The sequence below is a fragment of the Delphinus delphis genome, chromosome 12 (genome assembly GCF_949987515.2).
Source record: "Delphinus delphis chromosome 12, mDelDel1.2, whole genome shotgun sequence".
Classification (NCBI taxonomy): domain Eukaryota; kingdom Metazoa; phylum Chordata; class Mammalia; order Artiodactyla; family Delphinidae; genus Delphinus; species Delphinus delphis.
In genome coordinates, this window is record NC_082694.2 from 69,619,312 (window position 1) to 69,638,298 (window position 18,987).

The window sequence follows — 18,987 nt, forward strand, 5'->3', positions numbered from 1 at the left end:
CTCTTCCAGTTGGGGGCTGCGTACCAGGCCCTCCTAGAGCAGCCGGGGGCAGACAGGGCCTCAGAATCCTGAGGGTGGAAGCTGGAGGCGGCTCTGGGCATCCTGGGCGGCCTCCCTTACCTCGGCCAGGACACGGGGAGGCGGGGGACGGAGGAGAGTACCCAGGCCAGGAGGGAGCTCCGACAAGAGTCTCTGGGCCTCACCCCTGTCTTCCCACTGGAACCAGCCAGGTTCCAAAAGGGACTCTGAAGTCCTGAGTGTCCCCTTTTTCTCTGCATGTGGTGTTGGCAGCCAGGTGGCTGGTTTTGCCGATTACATCTCCCTATTTAGGACTCCTGAACTCCACCGATCATTGTAACTGTCTCCTGAGAAGAACTCAGAGGCCCATCTTGGCCCGTCGGGGTAAGAATGCATGGCCCTCCTGGCTGCCCCCTCCTAGTTGCTTCCACAGACATCCCTGGCCTGTGAGCTCGCGTCTCTGGACCCTCAGTGCTGAGGGCTTGGTCTGCTGCCCAGCCAGGCCCGAGGAGCCCCCAGGCTCTTTCCCCGATGGCAGTCAGGGAAGCAGGAGCCACGCTCTCATCCCGCAGGCCAGGTTCCCGCAAGGCTCTCAGAAACTCTTGCAGATCCCCTACCTTCAGCACATCCTGAAGCGACAGGGAGGAGGGGACACAGGGCCCAGCAGAGGACGCAGCCGAGGACAGACGTGCAGGATCAAAGAGAAAAAGCAGAGCTTTCCCGGAGGAGGGAGGCAGAGGCCAAGACTGCTGGAAGCTGACAGAAATGATCAAAGGACAAGGATGGATGGGAGGGGCGGGGGAAAGGAGCAGCCAGGAGACACAGCAGAGCGGCAGTTGGGGGCAGGGGCTTTGGGGTCAGACAGGCCCGGACTCAGGGCCCTGGCTGGGTGTCCTGAGCCAGTAATCTTGCTGGGCCTTGGGCCTCATTTGCATAATGGACATAATGATGACTACCTCACGGGCCTCTGCAGGAGGAGGTTTGTAAAGCATTTATGAAAAGGCCTGAAAATGGGGAGCTGGGGTATTGTTTGTTCCCTCTCCTGCCTCTGCTGGGATCTGGCCCCTCTGTTCCGTGTCAGGCTGGTCAAATACAAAGGATGCCCTACCACTCTCTCCTCCCCATGCTCCTGGAACAAGCTGTTCAAATGTTAGTTACACCATGTTTTCATGGTCAATGTCTCCAGTGGTCACCGCATTGCCAAACGCACTGGTTGCTTCTCTGCGGTCATCTGACTTGATCTCCCAGCAGCAGCTGGCCTGGCTGACAGTTCCCTCTCTCTTAAGTCAACGCCTCCTGGCCTTGGGACACTGCACTCCGCAGGTTTCCCTCCAGTGTCCTGGCAGGTCCCCTTCCTTGCCTGGCCTCCCCGTGCTGGAGGAAAGGCCTGGGCTCTTCTCTCCCATTCTCCCCTCGCCCTGGCTGGTCTCATCAAGTTGCATGACTCTAAATATTATTGCCATCTGATAACTCTTAAGTTTATATCTCAGCTTTGACCTCCCCCTTGAGCTACAGACTTGTCTGTCTAGCTGCCTGCATGGATTTGTAATAAGCATCTCAAAATTAACCTGTATGTCTAAAACAAGAAGTCTGGAATCTCATCTCTTTAACAAACCTTTTACTCTCTGAATTTTAGTTCCCATCTCAGTAAATGCTTACCTTCCACCCAGTTGCTCAGGTCAAAGACTACCCCTGATTATTCCCTTCCCCCTACTCCCATAGCCCTCTGGCTCCCTCCTTTCCCCCAGCACATACATCCTATCCATCAACAGGTCGGGCCAACTCTGTCTTGAAAACACACCCCCAATCCACCTCTCTCTACAGTCTCCACAGTCTCTACCCGAGTCCCATCCAACACCATTCTGTCTTTCAAGTTACTCAACTGCAGCCTGACGGGTCTCCCAGCTTCCCTCTTCTACTACAACCAGCTGACCTCGAGCAGCCAGAGGGAACTGGTAAAAATTTAAGTTATATCACACCACAACCCTGCTTAAAGCTTTCCAGCGGCTTCCGTCACATGTAGAGTAAAATCCAAATTCTTGACCACGGCCTCCATGGCCCTGCAGGATCCAGTCCTCCCATGCTTCCACCCCTTCGCTCAGCGTGCTGCAGGCGCACTGCCCTTTCTGCTCCTGTCCCTCAATCATGTCAGCTCTGGCCTACCTGGGACTTCACGTTTGCTGTCCCCATGCTCCGCCCCCACCCTGGAAGGCTTTGATCTTTGCATTCCACAGGCCCCCTCCCTGGAAGGCTTTCCCAGATCGCCCATCCCTCCTCTCCATCACTCTCTACCCCATTCTCTTGTTTTACTGACTCCCGGCACTTGTCACCATTGGGATGATTTCTTTTTTGTGTGTGTGTGTGATCACATAATGTAGTTTATCAACTATCTGCTTCCTCTGGAATGTAGGCATCATGAGGACCAGGGCTGAGTCCCTAGGGCCCAGAACGGTGCCCAACACATGGAAGATGCTCAGAAAAAGAAAGAAAATGGAGGAATGACTGTGTGGGTGCTGGGGGAGTGGAAAGAGTCAGGAGGCCTGAGTTTGAGGACTGGCTCTGATATCGCACTGCTGGTGGCGGGGGCAGGCCACGCCCCATCTCCCCCTGCACGCTGCCCTGGTCTCAGTCTCCTCATCTGGAAGAGAGAAGGGTTGGGCTGAATTGTTGATTCTCAAAGAATCTGAAGGACGCCAGGAATTGCAGTGATGCCATCCACTGCCAAGCTGAGCCCTTATACTGCAAGAGCATGCTGGCGTCAGCACCCTGAACTGACCCCATTCCAGCCAAAGGCGGAGGAGTGTGACTGTATGCTCTGCAACACACACACGCCATGTAATGGCCCAAATCAAACCATTGTGAGGACCCGTGCGGCTAACTCCAGCCGCTCAGTGGTCTAGCAGGTCACTGATTCAGGTGGGACGCTGAAGGTTGGTCCACGAGCAGGACCTTAGCCCCCAGGACCCTGGAAGCCTCTGAGCTAGCCGAGGGCCTGGATTGTAGGAACTGCCACCAGTGCACTCATCCTGGGCCAGCTCAGGTCCAGGGGCAACCTGGGAAGAAAGACTGTCTGCAGCCTCTCTCCTGGCTACCCTCCTGCCTGAAAGTGCTGGCTGGGGTCAGCAGGCTCTCAGCACCACTGCTCCTCCCACACCCCATCCACAGACTACTGCGGGAGCTGCCAGCTGTTAGGGGGCCCCCCTTTCTGGGTGGGAGTCTCCCGCATTCCAGCTGTCCCAGGGGTTGGGGCAGTGGACTCGCTCTGCTGATAAGCAAGGCTGCGGCCACAGTCAGAAATGCTCTTTCCAGAAAGGGGTGACTTGGAGGTCCTGGACAAGGCTCTATTCTTGGGACTGGACACAGAGGAAGTCCCTCCAGGGCTCAGCCATCATGCGGTGAAGTGGAGACAAGATTGTAGCCCTGGGTAGCGAGCATCTCAGGGGGGGCTGGAAGCAGAGGCCAGGATTAGGTCCTGGCTGAGCTGGAGTAGAGATGGTCCGAGCTATAAGGGGCTCAGACATCACCAGCCCAGTCCCTTGCAGACAAGGCCAGTGTGGGCTGTGACTTGCTGTGGGTCTCACAGCCAGGCAGGAGCAGAGAAACAGCAGAAGGGTCTGTGTCCCCCACTTTCCTTAGCTCAGCTGTGCTACAACACCAGTCACAGCTCTGAGAAACGACACGTAGCCCACTGACGATCCTAAGGGGAAGATAGGGGGCGTCAGGGCCTCTTTGGTGCCCAGGGAAGACAAGTACTTAGGAGTCTGGGGCACTGAGCTGGGCACCCAGGGGAAGGAGGTCTGCCACTGACTTTACGTCCAGGTTTCTCTTCCTCTGGCCCCGCTTGGAGGTAGATCAAGGACCAAGAGTAGCCCCGGAGGGTCTTCCTCTGTCTAGCCCTCATGGTGGAAAATCCACGATGCAAGGTCATGCTGAAGAGGGGCCACGCTGGCTCAGCCAGGCTACAGCCCCCCACTTTGTTCCCAGGTGAGTGATACTCACACAGCTAAGGGGGGTGACCCCCTTCCCTGGGGTCACTTGAGAGCTAAGCCATGGAGGAGTCACCTCCTGTCCCATGACCCCCACTGAGACCCTCTCGGTCCCCTTCTCCTCTGGGAAGAGTGGGACCTGCCCTTCTCCTGGGGCCACCCGCTGACTCCTGGGGCCTCTGCCACCTGGATCACCCCAGGAGCTTTGGCTTGTGAACTCCAAAGATTCTTCCTCAGCTGCCCCTTGACTGTTTCTCAAGTCCCAAGGAAACCCAGAAAGAAAATGCTAGCTGCTGGCTGGCAAGTGGCCCAGCCTCCCAAGTACAGAACGCTGATTCGAATAAGCTCTCTTCTTTCCTGTGCTTCCCAAACCTGGCTGCAGATTCCCCTCATCAGGGGAGTTTTTAAAACTCACAGCCTCCTGGGCTTAGCTCAGGCCCGGACACCCATTGCTCTGGCTTCAAATAACTACTGCTACGGGGACCAGCGTCCGACTCAGCACGCAGGGGCCATCTTCCCTGCCCTCCCCCCCGCACGCCGGGGAGCAGGTGAGTTGCCAAGTCACCCCCAACCAGGCCCTTCTCTCACTCACTGGCTGCTCTTAAGAACCATCACTCTATCCTCATTTCTAGTCTCAGGTTTCCCTCCTGTTCAAATGCATGGAACTAAGCCACTCCATGACGATGGCCACCCCCTGCCCCCCAGCACCATCCTCTTCACCCTCCATAGGCCAACACCCACTTCTACGATGCCCCAACATCCGGACCATCCAACCCACCTTCAGCTACGGGGGGCCAGAGCACTCCTCGGGGGAGAGCTTGGTCTTGGGGTTGGAAGGTCTGGACTTGACTCTTGCCTCCACATTCACTGGCTCTGGGTCACGGGAAGCGATCTTATGTTCTCAAGTCCAGTTTCTTCGTTGACACCTACACCTCTGGGTTGTTATGAGGTTCAGGAGAGATACCGTGTGACCAAGCGTTTTATAAAGCGAGTGCTGGGCCTGCTTTACACACCCCTGCTCTGCTGATTGCCTGCAGCGCACCTGTGCGGGCCTGCCCTGGCCCCTCGGAGTCTCAGGGTCCCCCTCTGTAAAATGGGAATAGTAATAGTGTCGCCTACATAGGGTGGCTCTGAAGATTAAATGAGGTAATGTGACGGGCTCAGCCCAGAGAAACCTCCCAGGGAATGGCAGCCTTGGCTCATGACCGTGGAAACTGAGGCAGGCTCTGTGGGGCGTGGCGGCTTCATGTCAGGTCTAAGATCTGGACAGAATAGGTCCAAGCGAGAACGGATCTGTTGCGTCGACCTGAGACTTGCTCCTGCCTGGAACCACCCAGCCCTGCCTGCCCCCAGGGCCCTGGTGGGAGGACAGCACCGTCCTGGGGGAGAGGGCTGCCTCCTGTCTGAAACCTGGCATCACCCTCTTGGGGCCGTGCAACCAGGGCCTGACAGTTCGGGTCTCTGGAGAGAGCCTCCCAGATGGTCCTGTGGCCAGCGGGCTGGAATGCGCCTCTCCGGATGTTTCTGCGATGGTTATTTCTGCATCGGAGCTGTGGTCAGGAGAGGCCCTGCACATTCCTGAAGAGGGACACTGAGTCCATGCCAAGCCGTGCAGCAGGGGCCTGGCGTTGTCTATGCAGAAAATGTCCACACAGCAGTGGGGGACAGTATCATCTCCTTCAGCTCCGTGCTGTCCCAGGGCCTCCTGAACGCCATCCATAAGCCTGGGTTTGGTCTAGGCTCCAGAGTGGATCTTTGGTCCAGGAATCGTGGAGAGGGGAGGAAGTGAAAGCACTTCCTGGGGGCTGGCTGAGGTCTGCTGGGTGACCAGGGTGGGGCTGAAGCTAGATAATCAGGATTCAGGTTGCCATTACCCTCTGGTTCAACTGGGGTCATGAGGCACCCACTAGTTCAACTGGGGTAACCCACTGGTTCAACTGGCATGATGGAGGCAGCTGGTGGTTCAGTTGGGGTCATAGGGGCATTGCATCCCGATCCCTGGTCAGGATCCAGGCAGGAGAACACAGGTTGGAGTCTATCACTTCCCTCCTCCAGTTCTTGTCAAATCAAGTCCACCTGCGAGAGTCCAGCACTCAGCCCCCTCCAAGGTTGGCTCCGCCCACCTTTCCTTGGGCAGACTTATGGCCCCAGCCCAATTCATGCCGCTCCCTTACCCCGGAAAGCTCTCACTGCCAATCCTCACTTACTGCAGTTCTCATTCTTCATTTAAGCCTTCCTCAGGTACTACCTGCTCCAGGAAGCCTTCTCAGATCCTCATTCTGAGTTACGCCACTAGGATTTAGCATATATACCATTCAGCTTGTGGTTTCAGGATTCCAGCAGACCGGGGGCTCCTTGGGGAAGGATCTGGATCTTAGTTTTCTATTCTCTTGGTGCCTGGTATAGTGTCTGGCACTCAGAAGATCTCAATGATTTTTAGTAAACTGAAAATGAAGTTTGGTAAACCTGAAATGAAGGCTAAAGTCAGTACTATTTGGAAGGTGATCCAGAGGGTCTGGGGGTCCCCAGGACGCTGATGAGTCCCACTCTGGGTACTCTAAGTCTCTAGGCTGCCTCTTTGAAGATCAAGACTCTAAGTATCTCAGGGTTGGTAAGAACCTTAAAAGTCACTTACTGAGGTCCCCAGTGTGATATATGGGTAGCGTGATGATCTTTTTTAACTTTTTTTTTTTTTATTGTGGTATGGGGGCCTCTCACTGTTGTGGCCTCTCCCGTTGTGGAGCACAGGCTCCGGACGCGCAGGCTCAGCGGCCATGGCTCACGGGCCCAGCCGCTCTGCAGCATGTGGGATCTTCCCGGACCGGGGCACGAACCCGCATCCCCTGCTTCGGCAGGTGGACTCTCAACCACTGCGCCACCAGGGAAGCCCTGATGATCTTTTTGATGTGTCAACTTGGCTAGGCTAAAGCTCTGAGATATCCAATTGTGCACTGATCCAGGGGTTGCTATGAAGGCATTTTGTAGATGTGATTAAAGTCCATAATCAGTTGACTTTAAGTAAGGGAGATTATCCTAGATCACTGGGTGGACCTGAATCAATCAGTTGAAAGACCTTAAGAGGTGAGCCAAGGCTTCCCTGAAGAAGAAGAAACTCTGCCTGTGAACAGCAGCTTCAGCCCAAGCTGGAGAGAGTTCCAGACTGTCCTTCCCGATGTCCTGCCGTATAGATTTCACTCACTTAGCCAGCAACTACCATCACGTAAGTCAAGACACATAAGTCTCTATATATATATCCAGCTGGTTGTGTTTCTCTGATTGAACCCAGGTTACCTCTGCATCTACTTCCTCTGGGGCAAACCAAAGCCCTGCCCCAGCCTCAGAGGAGGCTCCACCAGCTCTGAGGCCATTGGCTCTGACACTCCATGACCAGATTCCTAAGGACCTTTTCAGCTCTACACAATCTTGTTCTTAAATCCACAGTCCCCACCTCAGGTCTGTTCTCGGAAGTCAGGTGTCCAGGTTATTTAGATCCTTGCTACTCAAAGTGTAAACCGCAGATCAACAGCATCAGTGTCCCTTGGGGGCCTTGTGAGAATTATAGACTCTCAGGCCCCATCCCAGACCTACTGGTTCAGAATCTGCATTTAAACAAGACCAACCAAATTGTCAGAGGTGACGAAGGGAGAAGAACTAATGTAGAGAATTCCGTATTGCTGAGCTAGCCTTCTCTAGTTCCCCCTGGGGAACATCTCCTTTGTACAAATGGGGAGACTGAAGCCCAGCAGGGTAGTGCCTGTGCCTCTCATGAGTAGGGGGAAAGCAGAGAGAGAGAGAGAGAGAGAGAGAGAGAGAGGGAGAGAGAATGATTTGTCTAAGGGGAGAGAAAGAACCCAGTTTCTAGCTCCCAGCCCAGGCTCCTGCCTTATATTCCCTGCATCCATACACTCTCTTCACAAAGGCGACCCTGTGTGTCACTGGAAGAGGCGGGAGTGGGAAGCAGGGTGGTAAGGAGCTGGCTTTGGTGAAGGGGGAGCATGGGAAGTCAGCCCCAGCGTGGTGGGGATCCCAGGGGCCACAGAACCAGGAGGACCAAAGCTGTCGGCTCCAGGTAGTAGCTGAAGCCAGCTCTGGAAATGGGAAAGCGAAGGCGTGACTGCAGCAGTAGGGGCTCGGGGTGGCTCCAGGTGAGGGGCAGGTCTCCGGGAGCCACCTGGGAGCTGCCTGAGCATGGACAGTTTCTGGACAACGGGGAAGTGTGGACAGACTGGGAGGTGGCCGCATCAGCTGGGCCGGTGACTGCTTCACGGCAGGCATTTGTCACGTGCTGAGGACCAGAGCCTAACAGAGGGGTGAGGAGGGGGCCCCAGGCAAGCAGGCCAGGCCGGCTGGCAGTCTGCTTTCTTCTCTATGAGCCTTGGTGGGGGGGGGGGGGGGTGGTGAACAACACGGAAGGAGGCATCAGTAAACAGGGTTCCCTTCTTCTCCAATTAGAATTTTAGTTTCCACACTGTAAAATGAGAGAGGTGGAGCTAACTGATTTCTCTTTGGGCTAAATGCTCTACCCATAGTCCTGAGGATGTGATATCCTGAAGCTGAGGTCACAGCTGAGTGCCCTGCATGACCCTGATCCCCATCCTCCATTGTCTGTGACATTCATACGAGAGGGACAGCAGAGCCTCCGCGGGGAGCAGGGCGCTGCACGACTCCATGAAAAGATACTTCCTACAGCCCTGGGCGTAAGCCCTGTTACTGTCATTTTATATTTGTAGGGTCCTGGGCCAATGTTTGAACCTCTCTGAGCTTTCTTTTCCTTGACCATAACAGGATGATAATGCCTGCCCTCCCAGGGTAGTTGTGGGAATGCAGGAGGTGAGAAATGCCTCGGACAGAGCCTGACGTGTTATAGACACGTCCGTTCCCTGCATCCAAGGCAGGGGTGGGGTGGGAGGGAGGGAGTGCCCATCCTGGGTCTCTGCTGAGGTTTGCCTAAACTCATCATGATCTCAATCAGAGCTGGGTCTCTTCCCTTGCTGCTGGCTGACGGCAGGGAAATCGTTTTTACATTTTTTTATTACAAAATCAACTCACAGATTTACCGTTTGTGCTGCCAGCTGAAAGCTGTTTCTAGTGGTGATTTGCACTACATTCATCTGTGCTTGTTTATGTTTTCTTTGAAAATACTTATTGTGTTTGTCCTGTCCCCACTGTGGCCAGGCATGTGTCTTCTATTTCTGTCCTATTCTGTCCCCCATTCCCTCCATGTCTCTAGCCCCCAATCATGACGTGTGGGAACTGGACGTGCAGGCAGGAGGCATGGCAGCCAGAAGGACCTCTGATCAAATACGTCCACTTTGTAGATGAAGAAACTGGTGGTCATAGAGGACCAGCAGCTAAGCTAAGTGGAACTGGAACTTTTGTCCTCTTGCTCCAATCCAGGATGGGTTCTACCACTGTGCACCTCACTCTCCCTGATTGGTTTGCTGCAGGGTCTGCCTGCTCAGAGGAGGGAGCATTGCCCCTGAGCCTGGATGTCAGGCAGACTCTAGGCGTGAGTGAGGATCTGGGAAGCCTGGGATGGGGGAGTGAGATTAGGAGGATAAAGGGAAGGGTGTGGCAGCCTCTGGTCCCCAATCCCACTGTCCCCACCTGTTAGGAAGGAGTAGAGGTGCTGTGGTCACAGTAATCCTTGGGAAACAGAGCAGTTCCCTTCTGTAGGGAAAGTGATAATACATGAGAAATGATAACACTTTAAAGTGTAGATACTGTTTATTAAGCACATACTTTGTACCAGGCACTTCTTCCATGTTATCCCATTTAATCCTAGGAGGCAGATATTATTCTCCCATATAGTAAATGACAAAGCAAGTTCAGAGAGACTAAGTAACTTGTCCAAAGTGACACAACTAGTAGCAGGTGGTGGAGGTGGCGAGCGGAGAGGGGGATTGAGTGATGAAGCCAGGCACTCGGGTTTCGAAGCCAGCACCCGTGTTCATATGCCACCCTCAGGAAAGGCTGTACAGTTGAAGCAGAGGGGTGGTCTGTGGGCAGCGAGGAAGGAAATACTGACTGAGAGCGGACAGTGGGACCGTTTCAGGCTGGACTGCCCCTCCATCCCCCGGGAAGTCAAGAGAGTACTGGGAACAGCTGAGTGATAAGCGGACGGACGCCCTGGTGCTAAGAGCAAAGTGGGGGTCGTGAGGAAAACAGGCTGGGGTGATGGAGAGATCTTTAGGCACCCAAAGGGTTGTACCTGCGACTTGCTGTGTGAATTTGGGCAAGTCACTCACCTCTCTGGATGTCGGGATGACTGCTACTGTCTCCTTTCACTTTTTGATTTGAGGACTCTGGGATTTTGGCGGGTGGCAGGTCACTCCTATACTTTCCTCCTTCTTAGAAAGATGCAAGAAGTACAGGTTCCCTCATGAACTACCTGCTTGAATTCACAATCTAAGGATTCCCAGGCCATGTGGTGGGCGATGGGAGCCTGTGCTCTGCTGGAAGCTGGGGAGAGAGCAGAACAGAAGGTTTTCTGTCCCAGCTCCGTCAGCTTAATCAATCACCTGGCCTCTTGTTACCTTAGAGCCACAAGGAATCCACGGACCTGCGGTGGGAGAACGGGCACCTGTGAGCCCGTGGCAGTCTCCGGGAGGGCCTGGGCACGGCTGTGGCACGTGGCCTGGGTTGGTCAGGGGCCAGTGTGCAGGGCAGCAGAGGCTGGCTGCAGCGTGCTGGAGCCAGAGGGCCTCTCTTTCTGGGGAGGATTTTGCCAGAGGAAGAGACAAGCCTTGGCTATTTGACCCAAAGTACAAGGGTCTGGGCTGGGTTCTTGAAGTAGAGGAAGAATTGGTAAAAAATACAGGGCGTGGGACTCAGAGAGGCTCCACTGAACCTATACTTTCAAGTCACAGGCCATGGTGAGTAATTTACACCCAGAGCCTCAGGTTCCACCACTGAAAAATGGGAATAATAATGCCCACCTTGAAGGGTTGGGGAGAGAACTGAACGGGAATATAAATGAAGCGTCTTGTATACAGCCTGCCGAAGAGTAGTTAATAAACGGTGGCTGCCACTAGCATTGTTGCCGTTGCTGCTGTTAATAATAATAACAGAGAAAGAAGCAGTCTGCACAAGTGGAAGGAGCGGGGGCCTGCGAGTCAGGTTTGACTACCCTATTCCCGTCACCTCTTTGCTTCCTTCTCGGTAAGAGGAGCGGGTAGCACCAGCTGATCTCAGGGCCCTTTCCTGCTCTGACAGCCTCCAGGCTATGAATAGACGTGGCTGGGGCCCTGGAGGAGCCTAATGACTCAACAGCTAGAGAGGTTAAACTTTCCCAAAAAAGAGTTTCCCTTCGCATTTGATGAACTTAGGGCCCGACAAAGGAAGGGTTTCCTGTCTGGGAGACTAGGGACGAGGGAGCTGGAGGAATCCTCGCAGTCAGTGGTGACTGTGACTAACCAGGTGAATGACTAACTCAGACCCTGCTGACCCTCAACCAATCAGGGCTGCCCATGAGCGCCCTGCAAGCCGGCATGATTGAGCACGTCATGGCCATGCCAATCCTGGCTGGCTTTGGGCTTCACGGCATATGGAGGCAGAGGAAGCGGCCAAGAAACCAGCAGGGGAAGGAACACTGGGCTTAGAGTCAGGAGTCCCTGCTTCTCGCTCTAAGTAACTCCGCTGCTCAGCAGCTGCGTGACTTTGAGGGAGTCCCTTCCCCTTCCTGAGCCTCCATGCCTTCATCTGTGCAAGGGAGCTAACAGTACCTGCCCTGGCAACTCCCCTGAGCTATGAAGGCTGAGACTCAAGAAATGAGATGAAAGTGCATTGTGATCACTAAGGCACTGAAAGAACGGGAAATTTTGTCATTATTCTATCCCAGAGGGACTCCCAGTCTCTCAGGAGACCCATTTGTGTCCCCAAAGGGGTCAGGTGGATACAGACTGTTGCCTTTGGGTTTGGGGTCAAGATCAGTCTAATATAGGGCCCTTTCCAACCATCTGATCACAGCCCAGAGAGCTGTTTCTTAGATCTGAGCCCATATGGACAGCTCCCAGCCAGGTATCATAGCCAGAGTGAGAGGTGACAAAAAGCCAGTGATGGTTGGGTGGGGCAGAGTGGGCAGTGCCAGTCTAGGGCCCCCACAGAACTAGGGTGGTTCTTTGATGCTCTCTTTCCTCTTGCCAAGCTCCTTATAAATAAAAAAAATCAGGGTTTCCCTGGTGGCGCAGTGGTTGAGAGTCCGCCTGCCGATGCAGGGGATGCGGGTTCGTGCCCGGGTCCGGGAAGATCCCACATGCCGCGGAGCGGCTGGGCCCGTGAGCCATGGCTGTTGAGCCTGCGCGTCTGGAGCCTGTGCTCCGCAACGGGAGAGGCCACAACAGTGAGAGGCCCGCACACCGCAAAAAAACAAACAAACAAAAAATCATCAGAACCACACTCTGTCTGCCTCTACCCCCAGCTTTCAGCTTCTCTCTTGGTGAGGATTACAAACACTTCGGGAAACGGCAGGGATGGAGGGGAAGGATGATGCCGTCTCACTTCTGCACACCTTAAACCCATCAGTAGCATTCTCTGAGTGCTCCTGCGTATTGCTGGGTACTGTGCCGGCACTGCGAGCACAGAGATGGGAACCACAGGGCCCTGCCCCCACGGAGGTTAATTACACCCCGTGTGGTTAAAGAGACAAAATACACCCCCTGAAATGTAAACAGCTGTGCAAAACAGCCTACACTGTGTCACTCAGCTGGTCTTGACAGTAAGTCCTGCAGTCATCCGGAGCCAGTGGCCTGGGATGGTCTGGAAGACTTCAAGGAGGAGATGGGATTTGAACTGGACCTGGAAGGTTAGCTTGGACAAGATAAATAGAAGACAGAGAAAAAGGCATGCCAGATGGGCACACTTCAGGTGTTCTCGAGGGACAGTTGGGCTGCAGTGGAGAGATCATGTCAGTAAGAAGTGAGAAATGAAGTCGGACATAGAGATTGCAGCCAGGTATGAGGTCCTGAAAATTTGGGATGAGGAGTGTGGATTTATGGATTACATGGGCAGCAGGGGGGCATTGAGGGCTTCTGAGAAGGGTATTGGTATGGTCATAGCTGTGCTTTGGGGAGATTCTTTCTGGCAGCCTTATCCTCGGGAGCTTGCCCTAAAGGGGAATGAGGCTGGAGGCAAGGAGGTCAGTTGGGTGGTTACTGTGGAGCTGGGGACCAGGGTACTGAGAAAGATGGGGCACACACCAAGGGTAAGATGTGTGGGGAGAGAGAGAGGGAAGGTCTAAGGACCTGCAGTGCTCCTGAAACCCTGGCAGGTGGCAGGGAGGTGGGAGAGGGGAGGAGACGCCGGACAAAACCCAGTCTGGTCCTTCCCAGGAAAGCAGGCTCCTCTTTGGGCAGACCTGAGTCTGACCATCCTGCACTAAACTCACTCACAGCGTCAGCAGGACCCAGAGGTGCCCCCACTTGGGCCACATCCACTCCTGGGGTCCTTTTCATCATCTTCCAGAAACCACATAGCATAGCTCCCTGCGGTCTCCAGAGAGCAGCGGAATCTCGGGACAGTCCTGCAGTGGACAAACGGCAGGGACGGCGTCCAGTACTGCCTTTTACCCCTCTCGGCTCCTGTTGACTCCCAGGAAAACACTGCCATCTTGTCATGGGCTATGCCAAATGGCAATGAGCCCGTGGGAGCTCAGCCAGGGCTAGGAGGAGGACCAGGGAGTGGAGAAGGAACGGGAAAGATGGAGGAAACAGCTCCTGGAGGTGCCCTAGTGAGCTCTGGGGGGAGGTGGGCTGGGAGCACATCAGGACCCGGAGGAGTCCTGGAGGTCATTTCGGCCAAACCCTCATTGTCTGGAGGTGAACCTGAGACTCGGGCAGGGGAAGGGACTTGCCCAAGGTCATACAATGGGACAAGTAATGGAGCTGGGCTGGAATTATAGTCTTGGGAGTGGGTAAGGTGTTTATCCCTGTTTGGACACCTGAATAGCACATCAAGGGCCTCACTGGAGATTCTTTCTCGGGTACCCACTTGTGCGCCTTGTGTGTGTGCCCGTGTATGTCCTGTGTGAGCTTGCGTGTGTGCCTGTGTGTGCACCTGTGCCTATACTGTGAGAGAGTCTGGCTGTGTGTGGCCTCCTACACTGAGGTCTGCCCTGGCTGGAAGAGGAGAACTGGGGCCATTCCTGTGAGGTGACTGTTTTCCTGGGACAGCAGTAAAGAAGGCAGACAGGGCTGGGTCTGGCTTCCAGCACCAGCTCTGCTGCCCTAAGAAAATTAAAGGCACTGGCTGGCAGAGCCTAAACTCCTGGCGCTGGGCACACACGTGCACGCAGACACGCACACACCCCCCCCCCCCAAGAAGTACTCATAGCCACAGTTATGGAGTGTTCCAGGCACCCAGAGCGGCCCCGTGTGCCTCAGAGTGCCAAGTACCTGCCTCCACACGTCTCCCTGAAGCCCCAGTCGGCGTAGACACGCTGGGGTCCGGGAGCCGATCTGCAAGGACACGGAGGAGTCGAGCGTTCCCCACCACTTACACTCGGCGCCCTGCTCCAGGGCCTGGCGCGGCCACACCCCTCCTCCCCAGCCGCCGCCCGTCGCTCCTGCCCCTCTCACACACTTCAGAGTCCCCTGGGGCCCTCTCGCAGCCTGGCAGGGACAAGTTAGGGCTGGCCCTGCTGGAGAGTCAAGTCCGGAGCCAGGATTCGACGCCTCCCCCGAGCCCTGTCCCTACGGAGCAGACACGTCAGGCTGAACTCGGGTCTCTGGGAGCGCGGGGTTCGGCGCCTAGACCCTCTCCGGGGGAACCTCCCAGCCCCAGCCGGCTCCGGACTACCCCAGAACCCGGCGCCCAGCCCCCGGGTCCCCGCCCCCCGCCCGGCGAGTAGTTACCGATGGTGGTGATGACGGTGATGGCGAAGTAGAAGGAGCCGGCGAAGCGCCACTGCACGCCGGCCTTGTGCGGCTTGAGGCGCAGCACGACGCGCTCGAGCTCCTCGTAGCCGCCCTGGCTGAGGTTGTAGCGCGCCCGCAGCTCCTGCTGCCGCAGCTCCAGCCGCTGCCGCTCGATCATCTCTGGCTCCGACTCGAGCGCGTCGAAGACCGCGGCGCCCACCAGCAGGTAGGTGAATGTGCACACGATGAGCGCCAGCGTGCGCACATTCTGCCGCTTCATCGTCCCGCCCGGGCCGCCGCCGGCCCCCCGGCGCCCCCGGCCCGCGCCCCGGCCCCGGCCGCCGCTGCTGCTGCCCCGGAGGCGGCCTGGGGCATGGCTGCGCTCGCTGCTCCCCGCGCCGGGCACCCACTCCGCGCCCCGGGGCCGCAGCCGCCAACGCCGCCGCCGCCGCCGCCGCCGCCGCGGAGCTGTCCCTTCAGCACCACCCACCGCCCTCCTCCGCCCGGCCCCGCTCCCGCCCCCCGCCCCCCGCCCGCAGGCCGCCTCCTCCCGCCAGCCCTCCCGCCCAGCCAAATAAGGACTGGGGAGACGCGCCGAGGGAGGGAGGAGGGGGGGCTGCCGGAGGGGGAGGGGAGGGGGAGCGACGGGAGAGCAGCGGAGAGACCGGGCAGGACAGAGAGCGAGAGAGAGGGAGAGACCCAGAGAAAGATAAGTAGGCAGAGAAATGCATATAACTACAGAGGAAGAGAGAGAGAAGAGTCAGAAGGGGGTGTGACAGACAAGGAGATAAAACCAGAGGTAGACTCATAGACACAGAAAAAAGAAGAGGCAGGCAGAAAAATACAGAGCGAGAGAGGCACAGAGCGAAAGATGGAAACAGAAAGAGCCGCAGGCGAGAGACAGAGAGACCTGGATAGCTGGAGATAAACCGACGACACAGAAAAAGAGAAGCAAGGAAGGGGAAAGGAACTGGGCCAATCAGGCCTCTGGGCCACCCCACCTTCATCCCTCCACCAAAATCACAACAGGCTCTAGCTGGACGGGACCTCGGGCCTTGCTGTCCTGCCCTTTACTATGTAGATGAGGAACCTGAGGCAGAGAGGTCCAGTGCCGTGCAAGGGCACACAGTGAGTTAGTGTCAGCACTCGGACCCAGCCAAGCTTTCCCTCCTCCCAGGCCCTAGTCCCTCCCCTGTGCCAGTCTGCTGGCTGTCTCAGAAATAGGAGGGCACAGCTGTGGACCGGGCACACATGGGCCAACACCCAAGGGAAAGCCCTGCTCTCGTGAAATGTGTCCCTTCCTAGGTCAGCACAGCTCCTGGAACTGGCTGAGGAAGCACAGGCTGCTAGCCTAGGCCACTAGCACCCAGTCCTAGGGGCTCCTGCTCTGCTCCCCAGGGACCTTCGAGGACGGGCCTGACACCTATGGCCCCTGTCCTGCACCAGCTGGCCAGGCTGGGCTTGCGCCGGGCTGCCAGGGATAGTACTGGACACCACCACGGGGCATCCCAATAGAACTGGGATCTAACTGAAATAGGGTGGGGGGGGGGCGCAGATCAGGAGCCTCGCTGACAAATTGGAGGAGCCAGCAGACCTCCTCCTACACCTCAGTTTCTTCATTTGTCAACATGGTGCAGTGGTGGCGAGGACGGCAGGCTGTGGGACTTCAGCGAGGCGTCATTGCCCCCTCGGAGTCTTGCTTCCTTATCTCCTCAATGAGGTGCCACGGCAGATGATCCCACAGGCCCTGCTTAGCTCCAAACAACTCCAGACTTGGATGGGCTGAGTGAGCAGAATGACTGGAATGCAAATCCCACTGCCAAGGAGGGTCAAAAAGTCTTTCACAGGACCCTGGCGTGGGCCATGAGGAGAGACATGCGAGAGACCCCAAGACCTCTGAGGGTGGGCTCAGGAGGCAGCCAGCCAGAAGCGGGAGCACCATCTGTCCACATCCTGGGCTGACCTGTCACTGCCGGTCACTACACTGCTTCTCCCAGGAGTGCCCCCAACTCATCCCTTTCTTCCGCCATTCGTGCAACAAGTATGTATCAAACATCTGCCTTGTATCAGGCGAGGCACGTTACATTCATTATCTCTAGTCTTTACCATGATCCTGAAAGGAAGGGATGGTTATGTCCATTTTATAGATGTAGAAACTGAGGCTAAAGGCAATGCAGAGAATCCCCCAAGGGCATTCTGCTGGGAAGAGACTTCCATCTGCTTTCCAAGCCCGTCCTCTTCTGCATGATGACTCCTCGAGCCTTCATTTATTTTCACTGTAAATGGGATAGCTAATCACACTAGCTCTTGAACAGATTGTTGTAAGGGATCAAAGGGGATGACCTACATGTAAATCAGACAATATGAGGTTCTATAACAACTTCTTCTCCCCTAAGACTCAGGTCTTTGACCAGAGCCTGCTGGGAAGGCCTTGATTGGTGGCTCTTTGTCCCCTCCCCCTCCCCTCAAAGGTCTTTGGGTTGTGTCAGACTCTTTGATCCGCCACAAACTTTTGGTCCTGCCCCTTTGGCCATGAACTCAGCCTGTTGCAGCCTTTCCCTCTTGGCATCCTGCAGCTCTTTGGAAGAAAAGCACTGCCTTTCCTGGCTTCCCAGGGGTGCAGGCTCAAGTTAGGTTCTGTGTTCCTGGCCACAATCACCCCAGAAGCCAGTTCCCCCGAAGCCGGTCTAGGGGAGCAAGTGTCTCACTAGCCTGCTTTTCAGTGTGAAAGGCTATGTATGTGTCCAAGGTCTGTTCACCTCTGGCTACCAGACCAGACTGCTGTGCAGATGAAAGGTGATATTATGAGTGAAAGAGCTTTGGAAAAGGGAAAAAGCTCTCTTTAGGGGCAGGGCATTTATTATTAATAATGATAATGCTTGTTCTCACAGCACTTCAGAACTGAAAGGACCTTTAGAGATCATCTAGCCCAAGCTTCTCACATTACAGATGAGGAAACTGAGGCCCAAAGAGTAAGAAGGGTGCTGCCCAGGGTCCCAAAGCGAGTGGGAAGCCCAGGACCCACGTGCCGTGGCTGGGGTCTTCCCTATTATCTCTCATTATGTCTGAGGTCAGGACACCGACCAGCAGGGGAGCACAGTGCCCTTGGAGCCCAGGAGGGCAGCCTGGGTCTCCTCCTCCTGCCCCTCCTCCTTCCCTTCTTTTAAGGAGGGGGGACCAGTGGGTGTAATTGCACGGGTGCCACTCACGTTTTCTGAGTAACCCCCAGGACCTATAGGCAGGAATCGCATTGGCCAGCCCTCGACCTGGGTGGGATGGTGCCAAAGGCCTGGAAGCCTATTCTGCTCCTTTCTGTCCAGGACTTCCAGGACCTGCCTGTACCTCACCACCACCACCCCCCCCCCCCAATGGGGATGCCCCACCCTCTGCCCAAGACCAAGTGTCAGAAAGCACCTCTGTCAACCCTGTCCGTTATAAACGATAAAAACTGCTCAGCTGTGGCTTCTCCAAATTCTTGTATTTTTTTTAATCCATTGGTGACTCCAGGGGAGGAAGCTTTGGGCCAGTAAGAGAGAGATTTTTTTACATCCTTCAAATCATTATACTGGTCAGCCTTCTGTGCGAGGATTTTCTGAAATCCTGTCCAGTACAGAGAACACAGGGTGGAGAGTTGGGAGGCCTGGGCTGGGGTCCTGGCTCTGCCACCGCTCTGCCACCTGCTTGCTGTGGGCCAGTCACTCCTCCCAGGGCCTCGGTTTGCACAGCCATAAATGGAGGGGTTTGGATCAGGGCATGTCTATTCCTTCATTTATAACATCCCATGACCTTCTCGGCCTGCTTCTGCTTCCCTAGTTCTTCCAAGAATCAGGTGAAAAGAGAGTATAGTCACTGCTTTTAAGACTTTAGTTTGTGAGGAAAAGGACACAGTCTGAGTCAGGATAAACGGTACAGAATTTAATTATCATTAGTTGCTGCATATTATTATGTACAAAGCATCATACACATAAGATTTTACAGGTTTTTTTAAATTGGAGTATAGTTGATTTACAATGTTGTATTAGTTTCAGGTGTACAGCAAAGTGAATCAGTTATACATATACATATATCCACTCTTTTTTACATTTTTTTCCCATATAGGCCATTACGGAGTATTGAGTAGAGTTCCCTGT

General features: G+C 55.3%; 1 protein-coding gene across 2 annotated transcripts in view; it reads right to left on the reverse strand.

Annotated features, from left to right (window-relative positions):
- KCNK3 (potassium two pore domain channel subfamily K member 3) overlaps positions 1–15,289 on the reverse strand; it is a 40,104-nt gene extending 24,815 nt beyond the window's left edge. For both annotated transcript variants that reach the window (XR_009521481.1, XM_060026965.1), the window contains exon 1: positions 14,855–15,289. Coding sequence is in view for 1 of the 2 variants with exons in the window: in XM_060026965.1 (XP_059882948.1) it covers positions 14,855–15,137 (283 nt within the window). In the remaining variant the exon portion in view is untranslated. The remainder of the gene's footprint in view (positions 1–14,854) is intronic.
- Between the last annotated feature and the right edge of the window lie 3,698 nt (positions 15,290–18,987).